At 40.1% G+C, this 23278-nt stretch overlaps 2 protein-coding genes across 3 annotated transcripts; one reads left to right on the top strand and one right to left on the bottom strand.

Annotated features, from left to right (window-relative positions):
• Positions 1-941: 941 nt before the first annotated feature.
• Positions 942-10019, top strand: LOC310803156 (rac GTPase-activating protein 1-like). The gene is made up of 17 exons (XM_083667840.1): positions 942-1076; positions 1794-1881; positions 2279-2481; positions 2881-3026; positions 3352-3421; positions 3563-3616; positions 4040-4117; positions 4319-4436; positions 4746-4888; positions 4996-5160; positions 5504-5599; positions 5908-6106; positions 6714-6819; positions 6930-7065; positions 7460-7574; positions 8132-8237; positions 8402-10019. The coding sequence occupies exons 2-17, from the start codon at positions 1797-1799 to the stop codon at positions 8475-8477; spliced, it is 1896 nt and encodes a 631-aa protein (XP_083523966.1). The 5' UTR covers positions 942-1076; positions 1794-1796; the 3' UTR covers positions 8478-10019.
• Positions 10020-10326: 307 nt separating this feature from the next.
• On the bottom strand, positions 10327-23194 carry p2rx4a (purinergic receptor P2X, ligand-gated ion channel, 4a). 2 transcript variants are annotated; one of them, XM_083668870.1, is made up of 13 exons: positions 22986-23194; positions 20318-20465; positions 19121-19192; positions 18747-18819; positions 18566-18662; positions 18383-18463; positions 18090-18231; positions 15774-15910; positions 14873-14966; positions 14081-14146; positions 11790-11885; positions 10865-10892; positions 10327-10502 (listed from the first exon to the last, which is right to left on the bottom strand). In XM_083668870.1, the coding sequence occupies exons 1-12, from the start codon at positions 23126-23128 to the stop codon at positions 10872-10874; spliced, it is 1170 nt and encodes a 389-aa protein (XP_083524996.1). In that variant the 5' UTR covers positions 23129-23194; the 3' UTR covers positions 10327-10502; positions 10865-10871. The 2 variants fall into 2 exon arrangements, with proteins under 2 accessions (XP_083524996.1, XP_083524995.1); XM_083668869.1 differs by having other exon boundaries at positions 10327-10892.
• Between the last annotated feature and the right edge of the window lie 84 nt (positions 23195-23278).

The raw sequence follows: 23278 nt of genomic DNA, 5'->3' as shown, positions 1-23278 counted from the left end.
TTTAAATGGAGAAAGTCCCACATCTGAGCTACTGTATGTACGAGTAGTTCCATTTTAGAGAGCTTCGTCTGTAAGTCACATCTGTAGTGTAGATGCACTGGAGGAAGGTTACACCTCAATTATACGTTTAGATGGCTTAGCTTTCTTCCTTGTCCATTAATAGTGATGACTATCTCACCTAGCCACTAGTTAAACCTCATTCCTGAGATAATACAGAGATAATGGTAGAATAATAGAAGACATTTCCTGGTATTTATTGTCTGACCCCTTTACATAGACCAATGCAACTTTACCAGCATTTAATCTGCTTTATAAAGATTCATCAAGTAGTAAAAGGTGCTGACTTGGATCCTTAACTGCAATGAAATAGAGGGAATAAACAAAGACATCACAATATCATTGGCTCAGAATCAAAGCTTTGTTTTTGCTCTCCTGTAAAATTCTGAAAATGTCACCTGATGCCCCTTGCACACAAAACCCTCAATAATTAACAATTGTTATTATTATTATTATTATTATTATTATTATTATTATTAACATGTTAATTGTAATATTAATTATGATTCTATGAATATGAATATTGGTCCTAGCCCCATCTTCCCCTGTTTTGAGTAAGTCCCATGTCGACAGTTATGGGCTATGTAGTGGACCTAAACAAGACAGCCCACTTTAGGACAGTTCTAGTGCGCATAAAATAATTTTTATTTGTTTGTTTGTTTGGTTGGTTGGTTGGTAATAACCTAGCATTTATATTTGAAATTCAGCAGTTATACAGAAGCTGTACAGACGATAAGTTATACTGAAATTTCCTTGGCAGTTCTAACTCAGTCCATAATCATGTAGTCACACTCCCGTCCGTAAGGTGGCGGTAATGGGACAATTACTGTTAACGTCTTCTAGAGAATCCGAAGAAGAGCCCTCGGCGCGCCGCGTTTGAAATGCTTGGAGGACGTTTGACATTAAAAACAGGTGCGGCTCAGCTCGAATCACAACGGAACCAGAGAGTGATATACAAAACGTGATTTGACTGAACTAACTCCAAAAAAGTATTTTTCGTATGAAGGACGGTGAAGCCGGTGAGTGTGTTTTGTGATTCCCATGGTTTAACTAGCACGATCAGCTGTCACATTGTATGTATGTATGTTGGTTTGGCATGGCCGGGTCGACCCAGCTATAGCAATGGAAGTTAAAAATCCCAATGTGAGGCCAGAGTGTTATTAGATTTATATGATTTATCCTTATAGAACACCCAAACAAGACTCGAGACTGCAGTGCTCTACTAATGATCGGGGGGGGGGGGGGGGGGGGGGGGGGGCTACTCTGAAAATGTGTTTAACTAGATTACCAATTACTTTGCAAGGAAATAAGTTGAACTACACTAAAGCTACGCTTGAGAGCATCCAGCACATGACAGGCAGTTACAAAAAGATGACCAGTCCATGTGAAAGAAAGCATGTGACTGTCACTGTGGGAGAAAAAAACCCCACAAGAAAAACGACTAGGATTTGAATTGAGTTTAACTACTACCAAGCTACTGCAAAATGCAGTTAAACTGGTAGTTTAACTACTTGTAGTGGAACTACTCCCCAACACTTCTAACTATTTGAGTTTTGTTTATGGGATATTTTCAGTCTAGCCAGGACAATATGATTATCCTTGATCATTCAAAAATGGATAACATGACACTTTGCAGCTTGCAATGTTAGATGGCTTGATGGTTGTTTAGTTGTAGCTAAAAAGCTGGAGTGTCCTGTGGGTTTCTGTCACCTGACCATGTCTCCTTCTGTCATCAGACCATGGAAACGTCGGTGCTCAACATGCACAACCGGTTCCAGAGTCTGCGGGCTCATGTGGACGTCCTGAACGAGAGCATAGAGCCACGTAAGTATTTAGTGTTATTGCCCCTACTATTGCTTTGGGAAGATGAGTAGAGATTCAGACTTGTCACTGACGGGTTGCTGAATCATATCCCTGGTCTGATGTCATTGGGAGATGAATACACAACCACGTTCCTGGCATGTGTCATCTAATACCCAAAATAGGAGGGAAGGGAAACCCAATAAAAAGGGACATTTCCATTTCAACTAATGTGAATAACAAAACACATTCACACACCTGCCCTGCCCCGCCCTGCCCACCTCTGTTGCCTCCCACTCTCAAGCATTGGTATTGTATCAATATGTCTTCTGGGAAAAACAATGGGGGAGACTATGTTGTAAATCGAGGTTTGTGGATTGAGCCTGTGCTTAAATGTCACCTATCATCACTTCTCATTCAGAGTTCATTCAGATGGTGATGAACTTTGAAGACTGCCGGCGGAAGTGGCTGCAGGTGGATGAAGAGCTGGGTGCCTGCAAAGAGGTGCTGTCCAAAGCCGAAACTGAGAGAGGGGCTCTGGAGGTCAAGCTGAAGCACGCCCGCAATCAGGTGGACGTTGAAATTCGACGACGCCAGAAGGCAGAGGCTGACTATGAGAAATTGGTTGGTAACAGAGCGTGTACCCATTTGACCAATGAACTGTAGCTATTGTGGTTGACTATCAGAAACCCTGTGGAAAGTCCTATTTTTTCCTTTGCAAACGCTGCTTTGTAGTACCGTTAGAAGACAAAGATTGTCATTATCGATTTTACCCTTCACTAGCACCGTTAACCATTTTCTGTCATTAAGGCTACTAAGTCAGTGATATTTTCTGTATTTTCCAATAATGAAATGTAGTTTACTGCTGCAATAGGACTTCTAAATACCTTAATGAGAGTGGAACTGGGACAACAGTTTTGCCTCATCATAACCAAAGCAATAAGGATCTATTACAAACTAAGTGTTATTTGCATGTTGAAATGGGGGGCCCTGACAAGTGTGTGTGTGTGTGTGTGTGTGTAGGAGCGTCAGATCCAGCTGATCCGGGACCTGCTGATCTCTGAGAACTCCAGCAGCAGTGTCCACCTGAGTGAAGAGCAGCGCTCGGCCCTGGCCTTCCTCCACGCCCACTCTCAGGCTGCCAAGGCCAACCTCAACACCAGTCACAGGTACTGCTCACGTACACCCAACCTCAAAACCAGATAACTGTTGACAACAGATGCAATCACGTTGATTGCTGTTGTCAACAGTTATCCAGCTAAGATGGTTGACGAGTATGCTGCTGCATTCATTTGCTGCTCAGAGTTTCTCCACTCTGCGCCATCTCAGAATTAGCCAATGGGGAGTTCTACTCAAAATCCCCAAGAAGAGCTTCCAAGGAGTAATTGAATGCACCAGTATATTATATTCAAAGCTATACGATTCTGGCAAATGTTTGTAGGTACCAGTAATTGTCTGATCAGTGTTCTTAAACAAGCCTCCCATGTTTTTCAGGTTAACTACCATTGATGAATCTGCCTCCATGTTGTCAGACATAAGCTATGACAAAACTGATGATTCTTTGGTAATGAATTTCACGTATTTGTGTAAACATTTGTTTTACTTTCTCAACTGTTGAACATTTGTATTGTAGTGGTATTCAATAGTTCAATTGGTATTCAATAGAAATCATGCAAATTGAGGTTGTCTCCATTATCCTCTGTAGGACTGGGACTCATCTGTAATGAGAACAGTGAGACTGAGGAAGCGTCAGAAAAGGGTGAGTGGTGTGTGTGACAAATGTTGCGAGAGGTACTAAGTACAGTCAGAAACGACTTACCTGACCGAAGCATCAGTTTTACCACTCACTCACAATATAGAACTGTGGATGAGGTCATGGTTGTGGGAGGTTTTCATTGTCACTAGAGGGCAGTGTTTCATGTTTTAAGGTAAGGCAAGATCAGATGGCAACACCGTGGGCTGGTTCGAGAAAAACGTTTGTTTTTGGGGCCAGTATCTGAGAAACATAATTTAGTGAAGCAATGCCATTTCTAAGCAGACTGATTTCTAAATAAAGGAACCCACCTGGGACTTGGAAGGGCCTTCATCATATGTTTGAGCGGACTGTAATTTTCTATTAAATCTACATGCATTTGTCAAGAATTGATTGTAAATGTAGTTGTTGTTAAATCCATTCCCACAGCGGTCCTCCCGAAACCACACGGACGGTTTCCCACAGGCCATGAAGAAACCCCGCTCCTCCGGTCGTCCATCAGAGAGGGTACGGAAGGGTACTGGGGGGGTACTTTCAGACACCCTTAATGTTGATGCAGTTTGGCAGTTACATATTGGGCCTTACATAATTGAAATAGAGTCTGCTTAGTTTGTTGAACATCCAGATCATCTTTAGGGAACTAGCCATATTAAATGTTACCTGGACCCTTGGTTTGTCATAAATCAACATTAGTTTGTATTGTTGCAGGGGAACCAGTCCCTGGTGGCCAAAACCACGATCACAGTGCCTGTCAACGGAGGGCAGGTTGAGGCGGTGTCCACCATTCAGACTGTGCCTTACTGGACACAGAGCAGGAGGCAGACAGGTGAGAGTACTACTGCACTCTCTTGGAATTCTTTCAAGACCAGTGTCCACCACCTACAACTTAAAGCGGTAGTTTTTTCACCACTGTCTGAACTAAAGTCTATTTTTTGAACAAGTAAGAGGACTGGATGCTATCCACCATTTCTGTGTGATTGCATCTAGCCGAACTGTCTTATGTTGGCATCAGCCACTGCACTGCTGAATGAATTCAAGACTACAGAATGCAAAGATAACAGAACCTTTGTTATGGATATGAGAGGACAAAAATAAACTCTTAAAAGCTGTCTTGAACGTTCTCTCGTTCTTCTAGACATTCAGGACTGGGAAACTACTACTGACCAATCGGAGAATGTTACTGAGGCTCCCAGCACGCCAGTCAGGGAGGCTCCGCCCCCGCCCAAACCCCCAAGAGCCAATGGGGGGGGCCGAAAACATGAATTCATTGCCAAAACGGTACACATCCACATTGATGTTTTTTTATTATTGTTTAATTATTATTGTTCAGACAAAGATACAGCTCCCTAACTGACCAGCCGTTGTTCTGCCCTCCTCTCAACCAGGTTATAAGGTCAGAGTTCTGCGTGCCATGTGGAAGGAAGACCAAATTTGGGAAGCTGTACCTGAGGTGCCTGGCCTGCAGGGCGGTGGCTCACCCCGAGTGCCGTGACCGATGCCCCCTCCCATGTAACCCCTCCACGGGTGGCACCCTCATCAGGACAGTAGAGGTATTGTATTCATTAATGTATTATGACCTTTTTTTGCAGATATACTTGGTGTATGTGTCCCAAGATAGAATCCAACCAGCAATGCTGGTGTGGTAAAGCGCCAAATCACATCAGTCAATTCTACATTCTATTGTACATTGAGAGTTTGGGTCAAGGCATACATTTCTTGAATTTAAGGCATTCTTGATCAGCGCTCCATATTTCTCTCACACAAAGCTTGAACTGATATGAATGCTATTTCATTTTCAGCCTTTGCTTTTACCTGGGTATAGTTTTATGTCTGGCTACGTACTGTGGTGTCCAAGATCTTAGACAAACGTGTGTATGTGTCTCCCATGTGTAGGCCACCCTGGCAGACTACGCTCCAACAGTCGCTCCCATGATCCCGGCGTTAGTGGTCCACTGTGTCAAGGAGATTGAGCACAGGGGGATGCATGAGGTCAGTCGTCATTTTAAATAGTCATCAAATGGTTAATAGGAACGTAGATGGGCTTTACAAATGTCAGCACATTTTACATATTTAACTAACATGGTCAATGCATTGTTGTTGAATAGATATTATTGCTCTTATCCCCTACTGTCATCTGACATTCACTTTCATACAGAATCAACTTTGTCACATCAACTTTGAATCTCATTTCACAACTTTATTTCACTAAAGCTCCATCAACACTTTTCCTGAAAAAAAAAAAAAAAAAAAAACGTCACACCCATCTTTTTATTTCTCTTTCGTCTCTCCACCCCAAGGTGGGTCTGTACCGTCTTTCAGGCGCCGAGCGTACGGTGAAAGAGCTGAAGGAGAAGTTCCTGAGTGGAAAGACAGTGCCGACCTTCAGCAAGGTGGAAGACATCAACGCCGTCACAGGTCTCCTCAAAGACTTCCTGAGGACACTCCCAGAGCCACTGCTCACCTTCCGTCTCAACCGCACCTTCATGGAGGCAGCAGGTTGGTCCATACGATAGTAGTTACCGGCTAACCACGTGTGCATGCATGTACAGTATCAGGCAATGGCAACCGGCAGAGTGCTACAGAAGGAAGATTGCTAGGTGGTAAGTTGGGGGAGGGCTTATAAGCAAGACTTGTAACGCCAATATTGCAAGTTGGCTTTGGGGCAATTTTGACAAAAGTACTCTAAGTGGTTGTTTGCTCATTGTTCTTGCTAATGCTAATGTTTGCTAATTCCTTCCCCCTGACAATTTACCCTTACCCTTAACCATTCAAAGTAAAAGCCGAACCCTTACCTTAACCACTTGAAATTAATGCCTAATACTGCCTAACCAACCCAAGTCGAAGTACTAAGTAGTTGCATTGCTAACACAGTGGTTTTTATTTATTTAATTTTTGTAACCCTTTAGTAGTGCTTTGTGGAAACGTAGAGGATGAGCACAGATGCAGATGAGCACCTTATGGTGGCCTTGTACTATTGTTACTGCATGCAAGTTTTGCTTGGAGACTGTTGGAATTGCATCCGTAAAAAAGGCTTAATCATGGTCAATGAAGTATGAATATACTTATTTCATAAACAATGGTTAATACTGCTCCTTGCCCACAGAAATCCAAGATGACGACAATAGCCTTGCAATGATATACCAGACCGTCAGTGAGCTGCCCCAACCCAACAGAGACACTCTGGCCTTTTTGATGATTCACCTTCAGAGGTCAGCATTTTCCCTCATGGTCACTCCATCAAGTTCTGCTTTTAGGAACAAAGTCGGTTTTTATCTTATTCTGAAATGGTTAAACTCTACTAAACTTCTACTCCTTACAGGGTGGCCCAGTGTGTAGTAGACACCAAGATGGATATCACCAACCTAGCCCGCGTGTTCGGGCCCACTTTGGTTGGCCACGCCGTCTCAGACCCAGATCCAATGACCATTTTGCAAGACACCACTAGGCAGCCACGGGTATGGATGAAGTAATATCTTATCTTATGGATATTACAAATGTGCCAGACCTGGGTCAAATGCATATGCCAAAGAGTTGAGTTCTGGTTGGAATCATCAAAAAAAAAAAAAAAAAGTGCAATTGTTCAGCTAAATCAACCAGACATAGTATTTGACATATGGTCTTGATCCAGGTCTGAAATATTCTCTGCCAGATGAATTTAAGGCATTGTAGTTCTGCTAAAGAAGTTGACCGTCTTCCTTTTAAACAGATGTTTCTTATGGGTCACACCCATACAACACTCTATGAATATACTGTAGATATGTATATTCTATATTATATTATTTTCTCCTCACAGTGGTCTATATTCAAGTAGTATTGTACTGTTTGAGACATTTGTATCGATGTTCATAGGTGATTGAGCGCTTGCTGTCTCTCTCCATGGAGTATTGGAGCCAGTTCACCACTGGGCAGACCCACCCAGACAACATGGACAATGCTAATTGCTACAACACTCCAGATCAGAAAGGTAAGCCAACCCAAAAAGATCAAACAGAATCTCTCTGATATGAGCCCCAAAGTACAGTAGACTATGACTAGCAGCATGTGTATCTTGCAATTTGAGGTCAAAGTAGGTTGTATTTGACTTGAATTAGGATTAGCAAGATGTGTCTCAAAGCTCACTGCGTCTGGTTTAAATTTAAGTATTTACTAGGATTGGGCTGATCTCAATGTGCTTCAAATATCATGATACCTGAAAATATGGAATATTTGGAGCATATCATGATATTCTTCTCTTACATACATACAATTGTCTGTCAAAGTGCTTAACTCCACTGTACTACTGTGCATAATTACAAGTGTCCCACTGTATTTGCAAGGCAATGCACTTCTACTGTAGTGGGAACAACATGTCTCCCCAGCCATACACCGTGCTGCAGTTCAGTCATTTTTACTCACGATGTCTCAGTACTTCAGCAATTAATGATGTGATGTCACAGGGATGCGAAGCGGGGTGCATATTTCACAAGCAAATTAGCATGGTGGTGGATAATTCCCCAATAGTCATTAACGTACATTTTCCAGTGAGCATGCTGGGGGCTGTAACCACTCCGGAACGCCAAATGAGTAAAACACCCTCGTCCAGTTCACTGTCCCAGCGCATGAAGCAGACCCTCTCCAGCACCACCATGTAAGCATACATCAAATGGATCACTTACTGTACATTCCTTCTGTCTAATACATGCACAGGTTGACAGTCTGTCTATGCTTTGTTTGTGTTTTTCTTCTGACATTTGAATTATTTCCCCCGTTTTCGTGAAAAAGGTTAATATTTGTTATTGTCCAATTTGACAGATTTGGGAGCAAGAGCAAACCCTCCACTAGCTCATGTCGCCAAGTCAGCTTTTTTGCCTCCCCTCTACTGAAGTAGTGGTCTGGGAGGAAACCAGCCGGTCCTGTGAACATGGCTACACTGGAAACTACTGCAATATCCTAACATTTTATTAACATTACATATTTAACAATTTTATAGCACTTTTTTTAAAACTGCATTTTCTGTTTAACTATGCAATAATTGATTTAGTTTTAAACACTCAAGGCTTTCTCAGACCTTTAAGCCTAGTCCTAGTCTAAAGAAAATATTTGCAATAGAAAATTGTCATTACAATTGTGATTTAGTCCAGGATTAGTCTTAATTTGTGTTTGGGAAACTGCCTCCAATTGCTCCAGTCTAATATTTAACAAAAACTGTATTTATAACTCTGAATCTATTATAATGTGATAGGGTAGTGGGCTAAGATTTAACCTAAATGTTCTCCTGTCTGTGATGCTTTTTGTATTAATGGTTGTGGCCCATCATAAAAGAAATAATGTAAACTTAACAACCTGATAAGTATGCTATAATAAGTCAGTGTCATTATGTGTTTTGATTGTATTGAGGCGCATTGTGGTAATGCAATGCCAAGCCGAAATTGAATAGTACAGTACATGTATGCATAAACAATGTTTTTTTTTTTTTGTATACTGTGATTGTAATCACAGAATAAAGTTATACAAGCGCAGTTGAGAGGATGAATGTGTAGATCTGGTTTTAAACAAGAAAATATCTTTAGTTCTCAATCTTTGTGCAATTATTTGGGCTTTAAGTGTCTTTTTTAATGAAGTTATTATTTTGCTTTGCTTTATAGATTGTGACCTTAACATTAAGGTTTATGTTTTAAAGGAATATGTGTATAATTTAATTGTTTCAAACATTTATCAGCTTATAGATAACTGATTTAAAATCTAAGAACAATAACATGAAATTAAGTTTCATCGTTACAGTGCCCTGTGCAAGTAATGGGACAGTGAACATCGACATAGCCGTCATATGCATGCCCATATGAATGTCGATATTTGGGCCAAAAAGGAGCCCGGCCAGCGGCTGATGCATATATGTCGATATTTTGAAATCCACAGTCCAACAGATGTTTGCTGGGCTATCACTATTTAGAACAATAGAACATAAACACAGCAGTTGACAAACACACACTCCTGCATATAGACACCCACTCGGGCTGGGCCTCTGTCTGCATTTTACCTAGCGAGCGAAATTAGCATATATCAACAACTTTTGGGATTTTGCTGGTTTACATTGTGTCTACAGTCGGCCTAAGTTGTGTTGAAAACCAAAGGGAAAGAGATAGTCAGATGGTTCCTTACTATGAAAGTAGTCCATGGGCCAGGAGAAAGTGTAATCCATCGTTCTGAGTTGTTTAAGTCACTACTTACTTCAGCTAACAAAAGACTATGGGAGTGATGGGGGGCATGTAGACAAAGTTCAATACTTGTGTCCAAATCACCTCAAAGTAACTACCAACCAATTCAGAAAGTTAATTTAGTTTAAGTTTTGAACTTGTCTATTTTGCCACCAGCACTCCCATTGTTTTTTTGTTGGCCGTGGCTAAAGTTAGCTGATTAAATAGAAACACCATCTGACTATAAAAGGTGTAAAAAAATAAATAATTAAGTATTAATTTAAGACTAAAAGTCTTGCTGTGATCGGTACCATTTGTATGGCTTTTCTATCAGTATTAATAATAATAAAATAAAATAAATTCTAACAACATTTCTGTAATCTTGTAATTCTGTAATTTTGCATTTCACTGTATACTTGTATGCATGTGACAAATAAATAATCTTTAATCTTAATCAAGTTTATTATGTAGTGTACTAGTAGTTTTAGGAAAACATTGATTTGAAATTGGTATCAAACAACCATTGACTTGAGGACTCCAAAATTACACATTCAAAAATAATCTTTATTTTGTTATATTAAGCATGTTTATATACATAGGTAAACTTCATATGAGCTCTCTTTTGAACATTTCATTTCAGCTGTGGGTAGGTTATGTAGATCAATGGAAAATGATGGAGGATTTTGCCTCTGGAGGTGCTCTGAGCCAAAAGGGGTCCCCTAAATACCAAGACAGAATGCCCAGAAATCTCATTTATTAAAAAGGGTCACACCTCCCAATACTCATGAATTTAATCTTATTTTGCCAAAGTTTGTAAGCCTAAGGATTGTGTGGTGTGCAAAAATGTGAGATATTGCAATTAAACTTCCGTAGTGTATCTTTAACGCAGTTACACAGAGTGATTTATCTTTTTTTTTTTTTTTTTTTTTTTTTTTTTTTTAAAGCTAAGGCGTTGAAACTCCTTTAATGTAATGTGATGTGAATCGTAGAAAGAGCCCAGAGCTTCAGTCTGGAACAGTACTGCAGTGCTTTTCCATCTTGGTATGCTATACACAAAATGTATTGTGCCATGCATATTCACCTTGGGGTTATGGAGTTCCATCTGAAAGCTTAAAAACAGAATTTTAAGTATAATACCGGACTGTTTTCATGTATGCCATTAGCCAACATGTTTTGATAGGTATGAAGGTAAAACTGTATTTTACAGCATTGGTCTTCTTAGGACTCGTAGAATGGTAATACAATGATAATGGTCATGTCATTTCAGCAGCCTTTTCCCACCACTTTGACTGATAGAGAGTTAAGAGTTCTGAGTATTCATCCCAACCATGGAAGCTACCCCTCCACCATGCTGACATTGTCATCTCAAGGCCTCCCTCACCCTACTGCCTCTGTCGGGTGAAATCGTGTCCCTAGAGTAACTGGCTGACTGTGGCTTGAACTCTCCCCTGGCTCCAACAGCGTTTTTACTATTTTATCCTACAAAGACAAGTGTATTCATTATAAAATCATGTGAATTTTTGAAAACATTTTTGTGTTTGAACTAACTCTGGGAGTGCCACAGCAAATGCGCTGAATACATTCTTTCAAACTTTCTTTCACTTTGAATGTGTCCAGTAAGACGTGTAGATCGTAGTGGGAATACAGCTCTATATAACAGGGAATCAGCTCTGTCCAGATCAGCCCTGAGAGGAGGTGTTACAGATCATCAGCTATGCTGATAAAACTCCAAACCCTCCTATTGTAAAACTATATTTCTCAGGGCAGTTGCTTAGCTAAACTCTCTGTTACTTGAACTGAAGCACAACACAATGTTTCCTGCATTGTTTACCCCAAGTTGGTGGAAAGCCAAAACACAAAAGTGGATTGCTGTTTTAAGGGGCAAGGTTTATGAAGAAAAGAAAGTTAAGAGTGATGAGACCGATGATGCAGATTGAGAAACCCATTACTTCGCATCAACAGTACTCACACCAGGTAATTATTGAAAAAGAAAAACTTTTACTCACCAATTCAAAGTCATCAACATAAGAATATTTCTGTTCCTTGTAGAGATTTCGTTTTGCCATGAGTGTCAAGACAATCCAATCACAAACAACATTCACCTTCAAAGAATAGAAACATGGAATTACTACAAATATATCATGTTCAAATGATAACTTTTCTAGTGATGCACGAGCAGAGCCAATGACAAAGTTCACCACTTTTCATTGCATCACATCAGGAGGTACTCGTGGGGAAACTAATGAACCCTGAGTTACACAATCCAGTAATGCAGTAGGTCAACTTCATTGCATCAAGTTAACTAAATCACTGGCTGTTTAATAAGCTGGTGGGGGAGTACAGGGTTACACCCTATTGTTGTGCAAATACATTTCAATGTGTGACCTATTTCAGCTCGTGCCTTTATAGTGCCCAGTCATTTGGGCACAGATCTTTTTGGGCGTGGGCTACCACAGCACAAAATCTCTCAGCACTTCATATACATAGTCTCTGGTTGTACTGCAGGCAACCATACATAAACTCAAGGGAAAGATGGTTTTGACGATTGCTAGAAAGATTTGCTGGGTAGTTGAAAGAAAGTGAGATTGATTGATAGAGAGAAGCAGTAGTGACTGGGAAAAGGATAATGGCTAGGTAGTTGAAAGGTTAGATACAAGGTTGGGAAGATAGAATGTTAGATAGATAGTATGTTAGAAGGTCATAGATAGAATGTTAGATAGAGTGATGGATAGGATGAGCCTGGGGTTGTTCAATGAAGTGGGGAGAGAATTGGTTGGTTAACCGGATGAGAATTTTTAGAGTTACAAAAAGCTTAATAGTTTATAAGGTTGAAAAGATATAAGGTTAGATAGATAGTATGTTGGAATGTCATATATATCTATATATATCTATAGGATGAGCCTGGGGTTGTTCGGTGGAGCGGGTAGATGGTTGGTTGGTTGAGTGGTTTCAGTGGGGTAGAACTGGTAGCAAAGAGAGTGCATTGTTGTGTTATCATACTAAGAACGTGTTCTGCAGGTCCTGCAGTGGTTCAAAAAATGGCATCTTTTGGTTTCCATGTTAAAAAGTGCACTTTCAAGTTTGTAATGTTTAAAATATTTAATAGGTATCAAAACCAAAAGTCATAGCAACGTGAGTTACGTTTTAAAGTTGGATTATTGTGAATAGTTGTACTTGCTGAAGCAAGCCCACCCAATAAGTTCTGCTGACCAACTATTTTTTGCCTATTAAACATTAATCTTATATAATCTCAGCGTTTTAGCGATACCAATATCTTTATTATTATTATTATTATAATATAACACAAAACAATTATTACAATCTTTCAGACATAACAGTTATTACATACATTCAGACATAAAACAATGTTTTAACAGACAATTTTTTTTGTGACACTTATATTAACCTATTACAATGATATTGAGGAGAACATGTTCTGCATTGACACGCAAATTGCCGCGACCTATGGGGAAAGGTTTATTATCTTGCACATTTACAGTAGCTTGTGTGTTTACTATAGGCCTATGAATACAAATCAACACTTAATAGGTTACCTGGGTGTCTCCTGTCTGTGGTAGCGGGGAGAACAAGGGCTAAGCTACAGCATCATTTCAGAGATATTATATCAAATGTTCCCAATGGCTTTATTCAGTCAAAGCAATTACAGCATCAAATGTAGACTAGAAATATTGTGAAGTGACTGTTATTTAGAAGGGGTAGGGTTAGGGTTAGACCATAAATAAACCAAATATCAAAGTTTATCCATTCCTAAATGGCTTTATTCAGGCGACTGATTTTTTCAGTATCAAATAGGCAAGAAATGTTGGTCATTCCTAGATGGCTTTATACAGCCATTGCAATTGAAATTAAATTCAGTACAAATATTGGCCACTTTCATTGGCTTGTAATGTGTAAAGGATTGTTTTGAAGTAATATAGCCTACAAAATGTTCACCGGTTTTTGTTGCCCCAATGGAATCAAAATACATTAAATTAGGATTTTTTTCCCCACTGATCTACACAGCCAGTATACAATAAAACTTTTATTATCCATTTTTGCTCAATGATAATGAATCTCATTTGCATATACCCCCAAGTAAGAGGGTCAGAGCACAGGGTCAGCCGCAGTGCAGCGCCCCAAGAGCAATTTATGGTTACTAAGAATGTATTTTTGTAAGATTTCCCAAGGATCCTGAGTCAACAGGATGTTTAAAAAATGGAAATCAGGATCGAACAATATCCTAGGAAAGATTTCTTTTTTTTTTTAATACATTTGAAATAAATAGTATTAAACCTACCAAGCCAAGGAGAGCAAGCCCAGCACCAATGTTCAGCAGTGTTGGCACGATGTCGAATTTTCCAGCCTGAAGCAAAGATATTTGATCAAGTAAAAGTGATAAGCTAACTACAACAACAAGGCTTTCATTGGTTTGGCCAACTTCAACATCACCAACTTTAGCATCTATTACAATGTTTCAATGTTGTACGTTGCCGAAACTGAAATTAATAAGTACTGTCAAACCAATTCCTTTAGCAATGTAACAGAGACACAAGAAAATATCCTCTATCCATTTCATACTTATCAACTAAGAGAATTATCCGATCCCAAATAGGGTTGCAAAATTCCAGTACGCTTCGGACAGACTACATTGTAGTTTACTGATCATTTTGGAAATCTATGGAAACTGAAAATGATCAGAAATTGCTCTTAGAATGCTGCTCTGTAAATATTCATATTCCTATGCCCATGTTGTCTGAGTTACAAGTGGGTAGTACATAAATTCTGAACATTTTGTTCTGAACAATCCTTCTTAAAGTGGCATACCTGCTTAAGATTATCTGAGTTGGACAGTTGTAATGACTCAAATTCATATTCTGACTTATGGATACCAGTACTGACAGTGGATGAGATCTATAGATGTGAAATCCACATTTAGAACTCAAATGTAAGCAAAAAGCATAAACAACGGCATGATACAACCTTAGATAGAGTAAGCCCATTATATTAAGCTCATCAAATCAAATTATATTCAAGAATCTATGGGTATTTATTCAATAATTGCATTTGTTTTCTTTCAATGAGAGCTCACCTGACCAAAAACCATGACATCAAAGCGTATTCCGAATCCTTTGATTAATGTTCTTGTCTCCTCATTGGCACCATTTTTGTAGTATTTAGCAAATCTGTGGGAAAGCAACAGTGTTAATAATGGACTGAGAGAGGCCATACTCAAAGCAAATGACTATGGCCTAGTGAAATTGCACTCTCGACAGAGACATGCAATCAAAACGTGCTCAGTCCTAGGTTGACTAGATGTTCTGTAGTTCCCGGAACAGTCTGTATTTCAACTACTTTTCATGTGTCCCAACTTTTTGCCCAAAGAAATTGGTTAAATTGTCTCGTATTTCTGTCTTCCCATTTAACCAACGAGAATTGACATAGTAATTGCAGAAACTGTTTCTCTCTCAATGTGTGCACCATAGAAATGAGTGTTTTCAGTCTACCACTCAAATGTATCCAGTCATTGGTTGCCCCCCGACGCTGCTGTTTGGCCTGGGAATTCTTGCTTTCTACCAGATGTACTACATGTAAAAGGCAGACTGTTTGTGCAGAGGGGTCTACTAACACAAATATTTAAGGCCAGATGATATAGTCTGATGTGTCTGTCTGCTCAAGTATCACTGTGAGTCAAGGGCAGAGTGTGTACCCGTGTCGTAGCTTAGCACTAATGTGCCCAATGATCACTCAGATGTATGCCATCCCCCAAAGGTCCCATGTTCACTCCTCAGGTCTGGCAGTCTGTCCTGTCCTTCCCCTCCCTTCTGTTAACCCATCTACTTACCATGATAAATATATCTCTTGCACTGGGGGAATTTGGACTTGAGTCAAACACATGCCCACCCGCCCGTCCCACCCTACTCAGTCCCCAGTGTGCAGGGTTAAAAAATCCTGATAATGGGTGACAGGGCATCAGCGTTCAGCCCCCATACCTGAAGTTGTATCCTGGGGCCACATTGTTCTCTGGGTCCTTGTTGTCCAGGCGGCGAAAGGTATACCTAGGCACACACCAACTGGTAGGCATGTCTAAATCACAATTCCAAATGATCTGGACACCCATTACCCCACCCTAGGAAAAGGCAGGCAAGATAAAGGCCTTGATTTATCAAGTGATCATAGAATTGAGCACAGAAATAGCTGTGCACTAATTGACACATTTGATTCATCTAAGTTTGTATTTAAGCAGGTGTGGTGTCATTGTTTGAGTTGACCTGACAAAGGTCCCAGTGGGATCAAAATGTTGCCAGTTTGTACATCTAATAAGTCACAGCGGGAGCATTATCAGAGATGCAAACACTCTCCTTTTTTTCTTTACGTTTGATTTATTAAGCATTCGATGACCTGAGCATAACTGACTACCTGTTGATAAATCAGTCTTAGTCTTTAATGTGCCTGTGTTCTGAAATTATGGCATAGACCACACCTGAATTTCTTTCTTTTTTTTAAATCACCTTTTGTTTGTGATATGAATAGTTGACTAAAGCGGTAAAATATTCAAGCAGATTTTAATGTTACAATTCTCTACCTACAGCTTCAAGTGAAAATGGCCGCAAAATGTGACTTTACGATCGCTTGATGAATCACACCTATAGGTAGGTCGGTAGACAGGACCCAGCCAGGACAAAGCTGTTTTCTAGCCACTACTCTTGCAATTAAGTCTTTGGGCCACACTGGACTTTGCGAATTCAATTCAGCGGCCAAAATCCAATTTAACTGCCATAATACCATTAAATGAAGGTTTAATCACCTACAAATGTAAAAAGAAAGATATATAAGACCACTTCAGAGTTGTTCCCCTCACGACAGCAAATCTCTCCTGAGTTTAGTTGGCCCAGCACGTGCTGCTCTGAGTCCTAGGACGTTGATGCGAGCTGCATGTAACTGACCCGACAAAGTGTCTCTTAAGTATCAAACGTGTACGACGCCCCCTCCCCCCCCTCCCATCCCTGGAGTGACGCATCTGTCATCAACCTCCCGAGCGGGCATCCTTGGCTCAGCAAGGAGGGATCTCTCCAACATGTGAGTGCGGTGAGACACTCGTTTGGACTGGCACATGTCTACGCCAATGAAGAGACATTACACCAAAAGACTGTATAGGCACAGATATATAACAACTCTGAAAATTGTCTTTTATCATACAGTTTTTACATTCCTAGGTGATCAAACTTCTATTCAGTGGTATTATGGCAGCCATATTGGATTTTTGCTGCCATATTGAATTGGGGGGAAAATCCAGCGTGGCCCAAAAGCTTAATTGCAAGAATAGGGGCTAAATTATCCACTGAGAAAACTTTGACTAGGCAAAATGCCAGTTTTGTCCTGGCTGGGCCCTGTCTAATAGCAGTAGTAACAATAAAGAAAAACAACTGGGAGGAGCATACTGGCACAAAAAAAGTAGCATTACACCACTGTTTCTATGCTAGTAACAGAGTAGCTTGCTCGCAGCAGGGGGGGTCTCAAATACATTGTAGAACGGTTATGACGATTACAACAGTTATTTACACAACAATTATTTGTTACCTAAAAATCCATGACCGTCACAGCCCTAGGGGAATACCAGTAAAGACCAGCTGATACAAATGTACATGTTGCACTCAAATGTCTGGTCATTAAAAGGAATGTTTCACCAAAATACACAAGTTTGTTTAACACATCAAACTGTACATAAAATACATAAAGTTAAATATGACTGTATTGATGCATTAATAAATATACAAATGTTTTTTAGAGTAAAGTATATCAATATAAAATTATCTTTATTTCATGCATTTGAAACCTTTTGACCAATATTAGAAAATAAATGTGAGTGGAATATATTTGATCTCAAGGGGAACTTCAGGTGTTTGAAGTGTCATCTTTTGCCATCAGTATTTTACAATGACTTACATATTGTAGATTCAACAGTACTCAGGTAATGTAACATTGAACTGTGGTCATATTTGTTCAAGTTACATCGAACTCAAATGACATTGTCAAGCTAACTTGGGGATTCTGAAGGTAACTAAATATTCTAAATACAAATTGTCTGGGTTGAGCAACAATAGCCTAGGTACTGTAAGTGTAAAAAAAAACATTACTTTTTGGTGAAACATTCCTGTAACTAACTTTGACCAATATGTATACAATCTGTTTACCAAATGTGTCACCTTGAACCAGTACATTTAAAGTACAGCTTTTTGCTAATGCCAATAAAGGGGTCTTCATGAGAGTCTCTAACCATTTTGGGGGGAAGGGAAACAGACACTTACATGGACAGCCATGGTCTGGAAGTCCTCACCGGCCTCTGTGATCATGTCTTTGAGTCGGAAGATTGGGCAATCTAGATTAGTGACCCGATTGAATACACAATGTTCTAAGTAGGTCTTGTTAATGTGTGGTAAGATATTTCGTCTGCAGGACGAGAAGAAGAGGCATAGAAGGCATAATCTTTGAGTTTGTGTCGCATCATAGGTCTGCAATTCATCTGATCTATAAATGTTAGACATGCTATAAGTATCTATCACCACAGAAAATAAAGCAGGAGTTAAAGCTTTTGACTTACTTATTGAAGTTGAATTTGGGATATCGGATACTGTTCTTTATGAGCACAGTGAAGTTCTCTGCGTCTGCCAACATAGGGGGACTGAGGAGAACACAATATAAATACATATTATAAGTTGATCATTCTGGGTAACAAAAGGAATATTGAAGAAACATTTCCCCCTCTGTACTCCATAGTTCTTACTCAGGGGGTTCAGCATTTATTTCCAGTGGGCACCATGCCATGACCTCACATGTCTTCACAGTATCTGAGTAATTCACACACCTCCCAGTCTGAACACCTGGAGGGGGGAGCCAGTTACTTAACATGACATTATCAATATGTCAATATCATAGTATAGGTGTAAAATATGTAAAACTCGTACCATTGCCTCGGGTGTCTCTGTAGCCAGCCTTGCAGTCTCTATCAGAGGTGCAATCAAAACCAACTTTTGAAATCTGAACAGATGGTAGAACAAGTTATTATCTTAAGCACTTGACTAGAATTGCAAAAGCAGAGAACATTCCAAGTAAATATCAAAACCTTCTTGGAAACATTACGGAACTTTGAAATGTACTGGAATTGTCTATGCATATAAAAGATATTAAAAGCCACAATCAACCATTGGCGAAACTAGCAAATTGGCTGACCCACCACTCGGGGTAAACAACACGCCATGGTCTTCTGCTTTAGTAAAAGAAATAAAGGGACACCAACTTGTGTTATCTCATGATTATGTAGGTGGGTTATGTGACTTACCTCTGGACAGTGTGACTGAGTCTGGTTCTGAGTGACTAGTAGGTTTGTCAACACGAAAAAAGAGCTTTCCTCCTGCAAAAGCCAAAGAATACTACAATAAGACAGAATTATCAAAAATGGTTGGACCATTCGAAGCTACAAAGATTTTTGATTCAAATGAATGAGTTTGGACTAGGGACAAAATGTCTTTAAATGTGCAGGCTTGCTTCATCTGTCAACTTAGTATTTCTAAGTAGTAGTTTAAGTCCAAAGTTCACGTAGGTAAAGTAGCAGTAATAATAGTTGTAGTGGTTGAAGTAATAGTAGTAGAAGTGGTAGTAATAGCAATGACTAATAATAGTACTGGTAATTTTTGTAGATCATGGGGTAATTATATGGGATGGTTATTGTGAGTGAGGGTAGTGTGGTAAAAAGAGTGTATATTGTAAAGAGAGAAGTTTTGAATCCTAAGCAACCTGCCCAGCAGTCTGTGAAAAACAGTAGATCAACATACAGCACTATAGCAGGTGTCAAAGCTGTGTGCTGGAAAACCTTGTTAGTGTAAGTTATGGGTGGTGTTTCTCAATTTCCAGTGTTTTGCAGCTTTTGACAATCCATAACTTCTCACTTAAAACATAGTTTTTGGTCTTTAATTAGGCTTAGAATTAGTTCTACATATATCCTGCTGTTTTGATTCTAAAACTAAGATTATACAACTGTTAGATCTGACCAAGCATTATGATTTTAACCGTGTCTCAGTTTTGGTTTACACTGCATGCTAATTGATTTGGTAGTGAGGTTTCGCCCCATCGAAAAAAGTATACAAGCGTGGATGCGAGCCTCAGAGAAATCCTTAGAGCAATCTTACATTTCATTCCTGGAATTGTCTCATGATGATGCTTTTTGAGACAAACTCTTAAACGCTGAAAGAGTCGGGAGTCTTCACTACTCCAGGTATACTTCCAATAAACAGCAACGTGACTACACAAAATCCCAAATACTCATCCTTTTGCCAAGCACAACAGCACTTCTACAGACCCAAATGTGCACAAAGCAGCAGTGAAACATGCAGGAACAAGTGAGCCCCATACCAAGGAAGGACACCCACTGTGCAGCACCCATCCAATCCCTGACGGGAAGTGAAATGTTGTGGTATTTGGTGCCGGTTATTTTAGATCAGGCCTGTACCTCCTCCTCTACGTGTCTTGTTGATGATACCTGTGGTGGGATGATATAGTCTGCCACATCCCAAATGCGCAGGCCCAAGTCGGAGGTGTTGGTGAGGGCGATGCCCTTCACTTTGGTTGTGACAGAGCTCAGGACTGCATCTGTGTCCTGGTAGCCTTTGTTCAGCACACAGACATACCTGTTAAAGAGGGGTATGCAAAGAAGTGATTTGATTACTGAAATCAACATAATGATGGTATGGTCAGTGAAGCTTACTCACCATACTAACTTAAAAATTTGCTGATTGGCTCAACTTAGACTACCTTGCAAATTCTTTCATTTTACTTTCAATACTTTTTGAATTACATTGAAATTTGAATGGGTTTAAATTGGCAACGGTTTGCCACCCTACTCCTAGAGTTTAAAGAGAACCAAACCAGCTTGAAAAGGGAACAAGAAGTAAGAAAAAAAAAAAAAAAAAGACTTAATGTGGTGCCATTTGGAACATAACCTTTTTTTTAAAGTTACTTTTTAAAGTTTCTCTGAGGAGATTTTGCATCAGATTCAAGACCCTGGAGCTCGCCTACCGGGCGGCAAAGGGAACAGCCCCTCCCTACTTGCAAACAATGGTTAAAACCCCAAAACCCCCAAACCCCTGCACGATCACTCCGCTCTTCCACCTCGGCTGCCCGCCTGGCACCGCCGCCTCTACGTGGATGCAGCGGCTGTGCCACTTGGTCATGGCTTTTCACTGTCCTGGCGCCCCGCTGGTGGAACGAGCTTCCCACTGCAGAGTACCTACCAATCTTCCACCGTAGATTGAAAACCCATCTCTTCAGTCTACATCTTAACAGTCCTTCCTAAAGACCTCTTCACCCCTACTACCCCCCCTGTACTAATCCTAACCCCAAACCTTGAGACCTCTTCACCCCCACTTCCCCCCTGTACAAGTTCTCTCCTGTTAAAAAAAAATAAAAAAGGCTTCTGGCATTACGACTGCCAGTGGCCCCTGGTGTGAGCATTGATTACTTTGTCTTATGATGACTGTTGGATAGATGATTCTCTTACTTAAACAAATGTATTTGTTGTAAGTCGCTTTGGATAAAGGCGTCTGCTAAATGCCATAAATGTAAAAGATAACAAATGGTCATATCGATATTTAAAACGACCACAAGAAATCTTTTTATGGCACTGGAGACCAAAAGTAATGGGACAGATTAATATAATGTCCAATTTAATCACTCATGTTTAGTATTTGGTCCACAATCCTTAACAGTAACTGGCTTCTTCAGTTGTGGTGTTCTGTGGTCTTTTTGCCTAAAATGTTATCATCAGGAAATTAAATGCATGTTCAATTAGATTTAAATCTAAAGATTGACTTGGCCATTCAATAACCTTTCACTTTTTGGCCCTGAAAAACTCCCTAGTTGCTATGGCAGTATGTTTGGGTCATTGTCTTGTATGATGAAGCACCATCCAATGAATGTGGAGGCATTTGCTTGTACTCGAGCAGACAAGATGTTTTTGTACACCCCAAAAGCCGTTATGGTGCTGCTGTCAGCAGTTACACTACATCATCAATTAAGACAAATTAGCCAATTCTAGTGGCAGCTGTATAAGCACAAACCATAGCACCCCTTCCACCATGTTTCACAGATGAGGTGGTATGCTGTAAATCTTAGGCCGATCCTTTTTCCTCCAATCTTTCCTCTTGCAATCACTCTGGTTGGTGTTGGTGCCTACCCTCTGTTAACATAGCATTGTGGTAGCATAAAGGTTGGTGCCAACACAACAGCATGAGAAATCACCCACCTGAATCAACTTGATACTAATTGGGCTCACTGTGCACTAGTTGTGGACGCCTCCTGACTTGATCATGCAGGGCACTGATAGGATGCAGGTGTCAGATATCACTTACAACATGAGGGTGCGGCAAAAAGCAGGCTAAGGGAACGGTCAGGTCCAGAAAAGCAACTGCTTTCAAATAAAATGACAATCTGTTGTTCTTTCCGTCTCTTTTAATCAAAATTATGTAGATGGCCTGTTGTGCTGCACTATATGCTTGAAGATAGTCTCCATGGAAGCAATTGGTCCCAAACATATTAGCCAACTATGTGATGTCTTACATTGTAACTTGCCCATGTCAGTGTGGATCATTGACGCATATGACGTATGAATTCAGCTCCATTTGTGTTTTATATTTAGCTAGAGCATAAGCGAAATAAGTTATCTTAATAGTCGGCTGTAATGTAGCAACGTAAAACGTAGTGCATAGTTCTCTGCTTGCTTGGTTGTGGTTGCTGGGTGGTCAGCAACTGCTCCAAAATGACCCTCTCAAACACGCTCAGTCTGGGAAAAGTAAGAATGAAAGTAAAGTAAGAATGAATGACACGACGGGAGCCAATGGGGCTAACTGAGAAGTGTGTGCTGGTCTAAATAGGACATTTGACGTTGTATTAGCTGTGAAAAGTTTTGCGACAGTGTCCGTGCTCATAATGAGTTCTGCGTTTTTGGAACACTTCGATTTTTAGCTAAGCGCAGCCCGCTCTCATCCACTCAATTTATATCCTCTGCTCAATCAAACATGTTTCTGTCGTATTTGGCGATATTATTCGATATTTTGGTGAACAGTGACAAAGTTCATCTATCAGAAAACGATCATGTTGATTAATTCGAATAAAACAAAAATGTTTACTGGCACATTTAGCGAAATACTTACCCGATGATGTATGCAATCACTAAAGCCTGCGTAAACCTGTTGAGGGTTCCAACTTTAGTGCTCCTGATAACAAGCGTTTTCACTGTTGAATATTCGAAAAAACATTGACACAAGGACGCACAGCATCCTCTGTCTTTTATCATGTTTGTTTTTTCTTTTTCTAAAACTTTTGTTCGCTTTGAAAAAATATGTTAGCCTAGACCACCTCCAGTAATGTCTTCCCGCTTGTCACGCGCTTTTAAACAAATAAACCAGCGCACCTGAACTTCTGCCAGAATATCCTTCCTCCACAT

Source organism: Argentina silus (genome assembly GCF_951799395.1).
Source record: "Argentina silus genome assembly, chromosome: 4".
Taxonomy (NCBI): Eukaryota; Metazoa; Chordata; class Actinopteri; order Argentiniformes; family Argentinidae; genus Argentina; species Argentina silus.
The sequence above is the reverse complement of the archived record's forward strand: the minus strand, read 5'-3'. Positions and strand labels throughout refer to the sequence as shown.

Bases quoted from the DNA above. Each gene is read 5' to 3' on its own strand.
- LOC310803156 (XM_083667840.1), top strand. From the start codon at position 1,797: ATGGAAACGTCGGTGCTCAACATGCACAACCGGTTCCAGAGTCTGCGG. The intron at 2,482-2,880 runs GTTGGTAACAGA...GTGTGTGTGTAG, and splicing joins AGGCTGACTATGAGAAATTG to GAGCGTCAGATCCAGCTGAT. The intron at 4,118-4,318 runs GTACGGAAGGGT...GTATTGTTGCAG, and splicing joins CCGGTCGTCCATCAGAGAGG to GGGAACCAGTCCCTGGTGGC.
- p2rx4a (XM_083668869.1), bottom strand. From the start codon at position 23,128: ATGATAAAAGACAGAGGATGCTGTGCGTCCTTGTGTCAATGTTTTTTC. The intron at 18,820-19,120 runs GTAAGTCACATA...CCATCTGTTCAG, and splicing joins CTCAGTCACACTGTCCAGAG to ATTTCAAAAGTTGGTTTTGA. The intron at 14,147-14,872 runs GTGAGCTCTCAT...TCTTTGCTTCAG, and splicing joins ATGTCATGGTTTTTGGTCAG to GCTGGAAAATTCGACATCGT.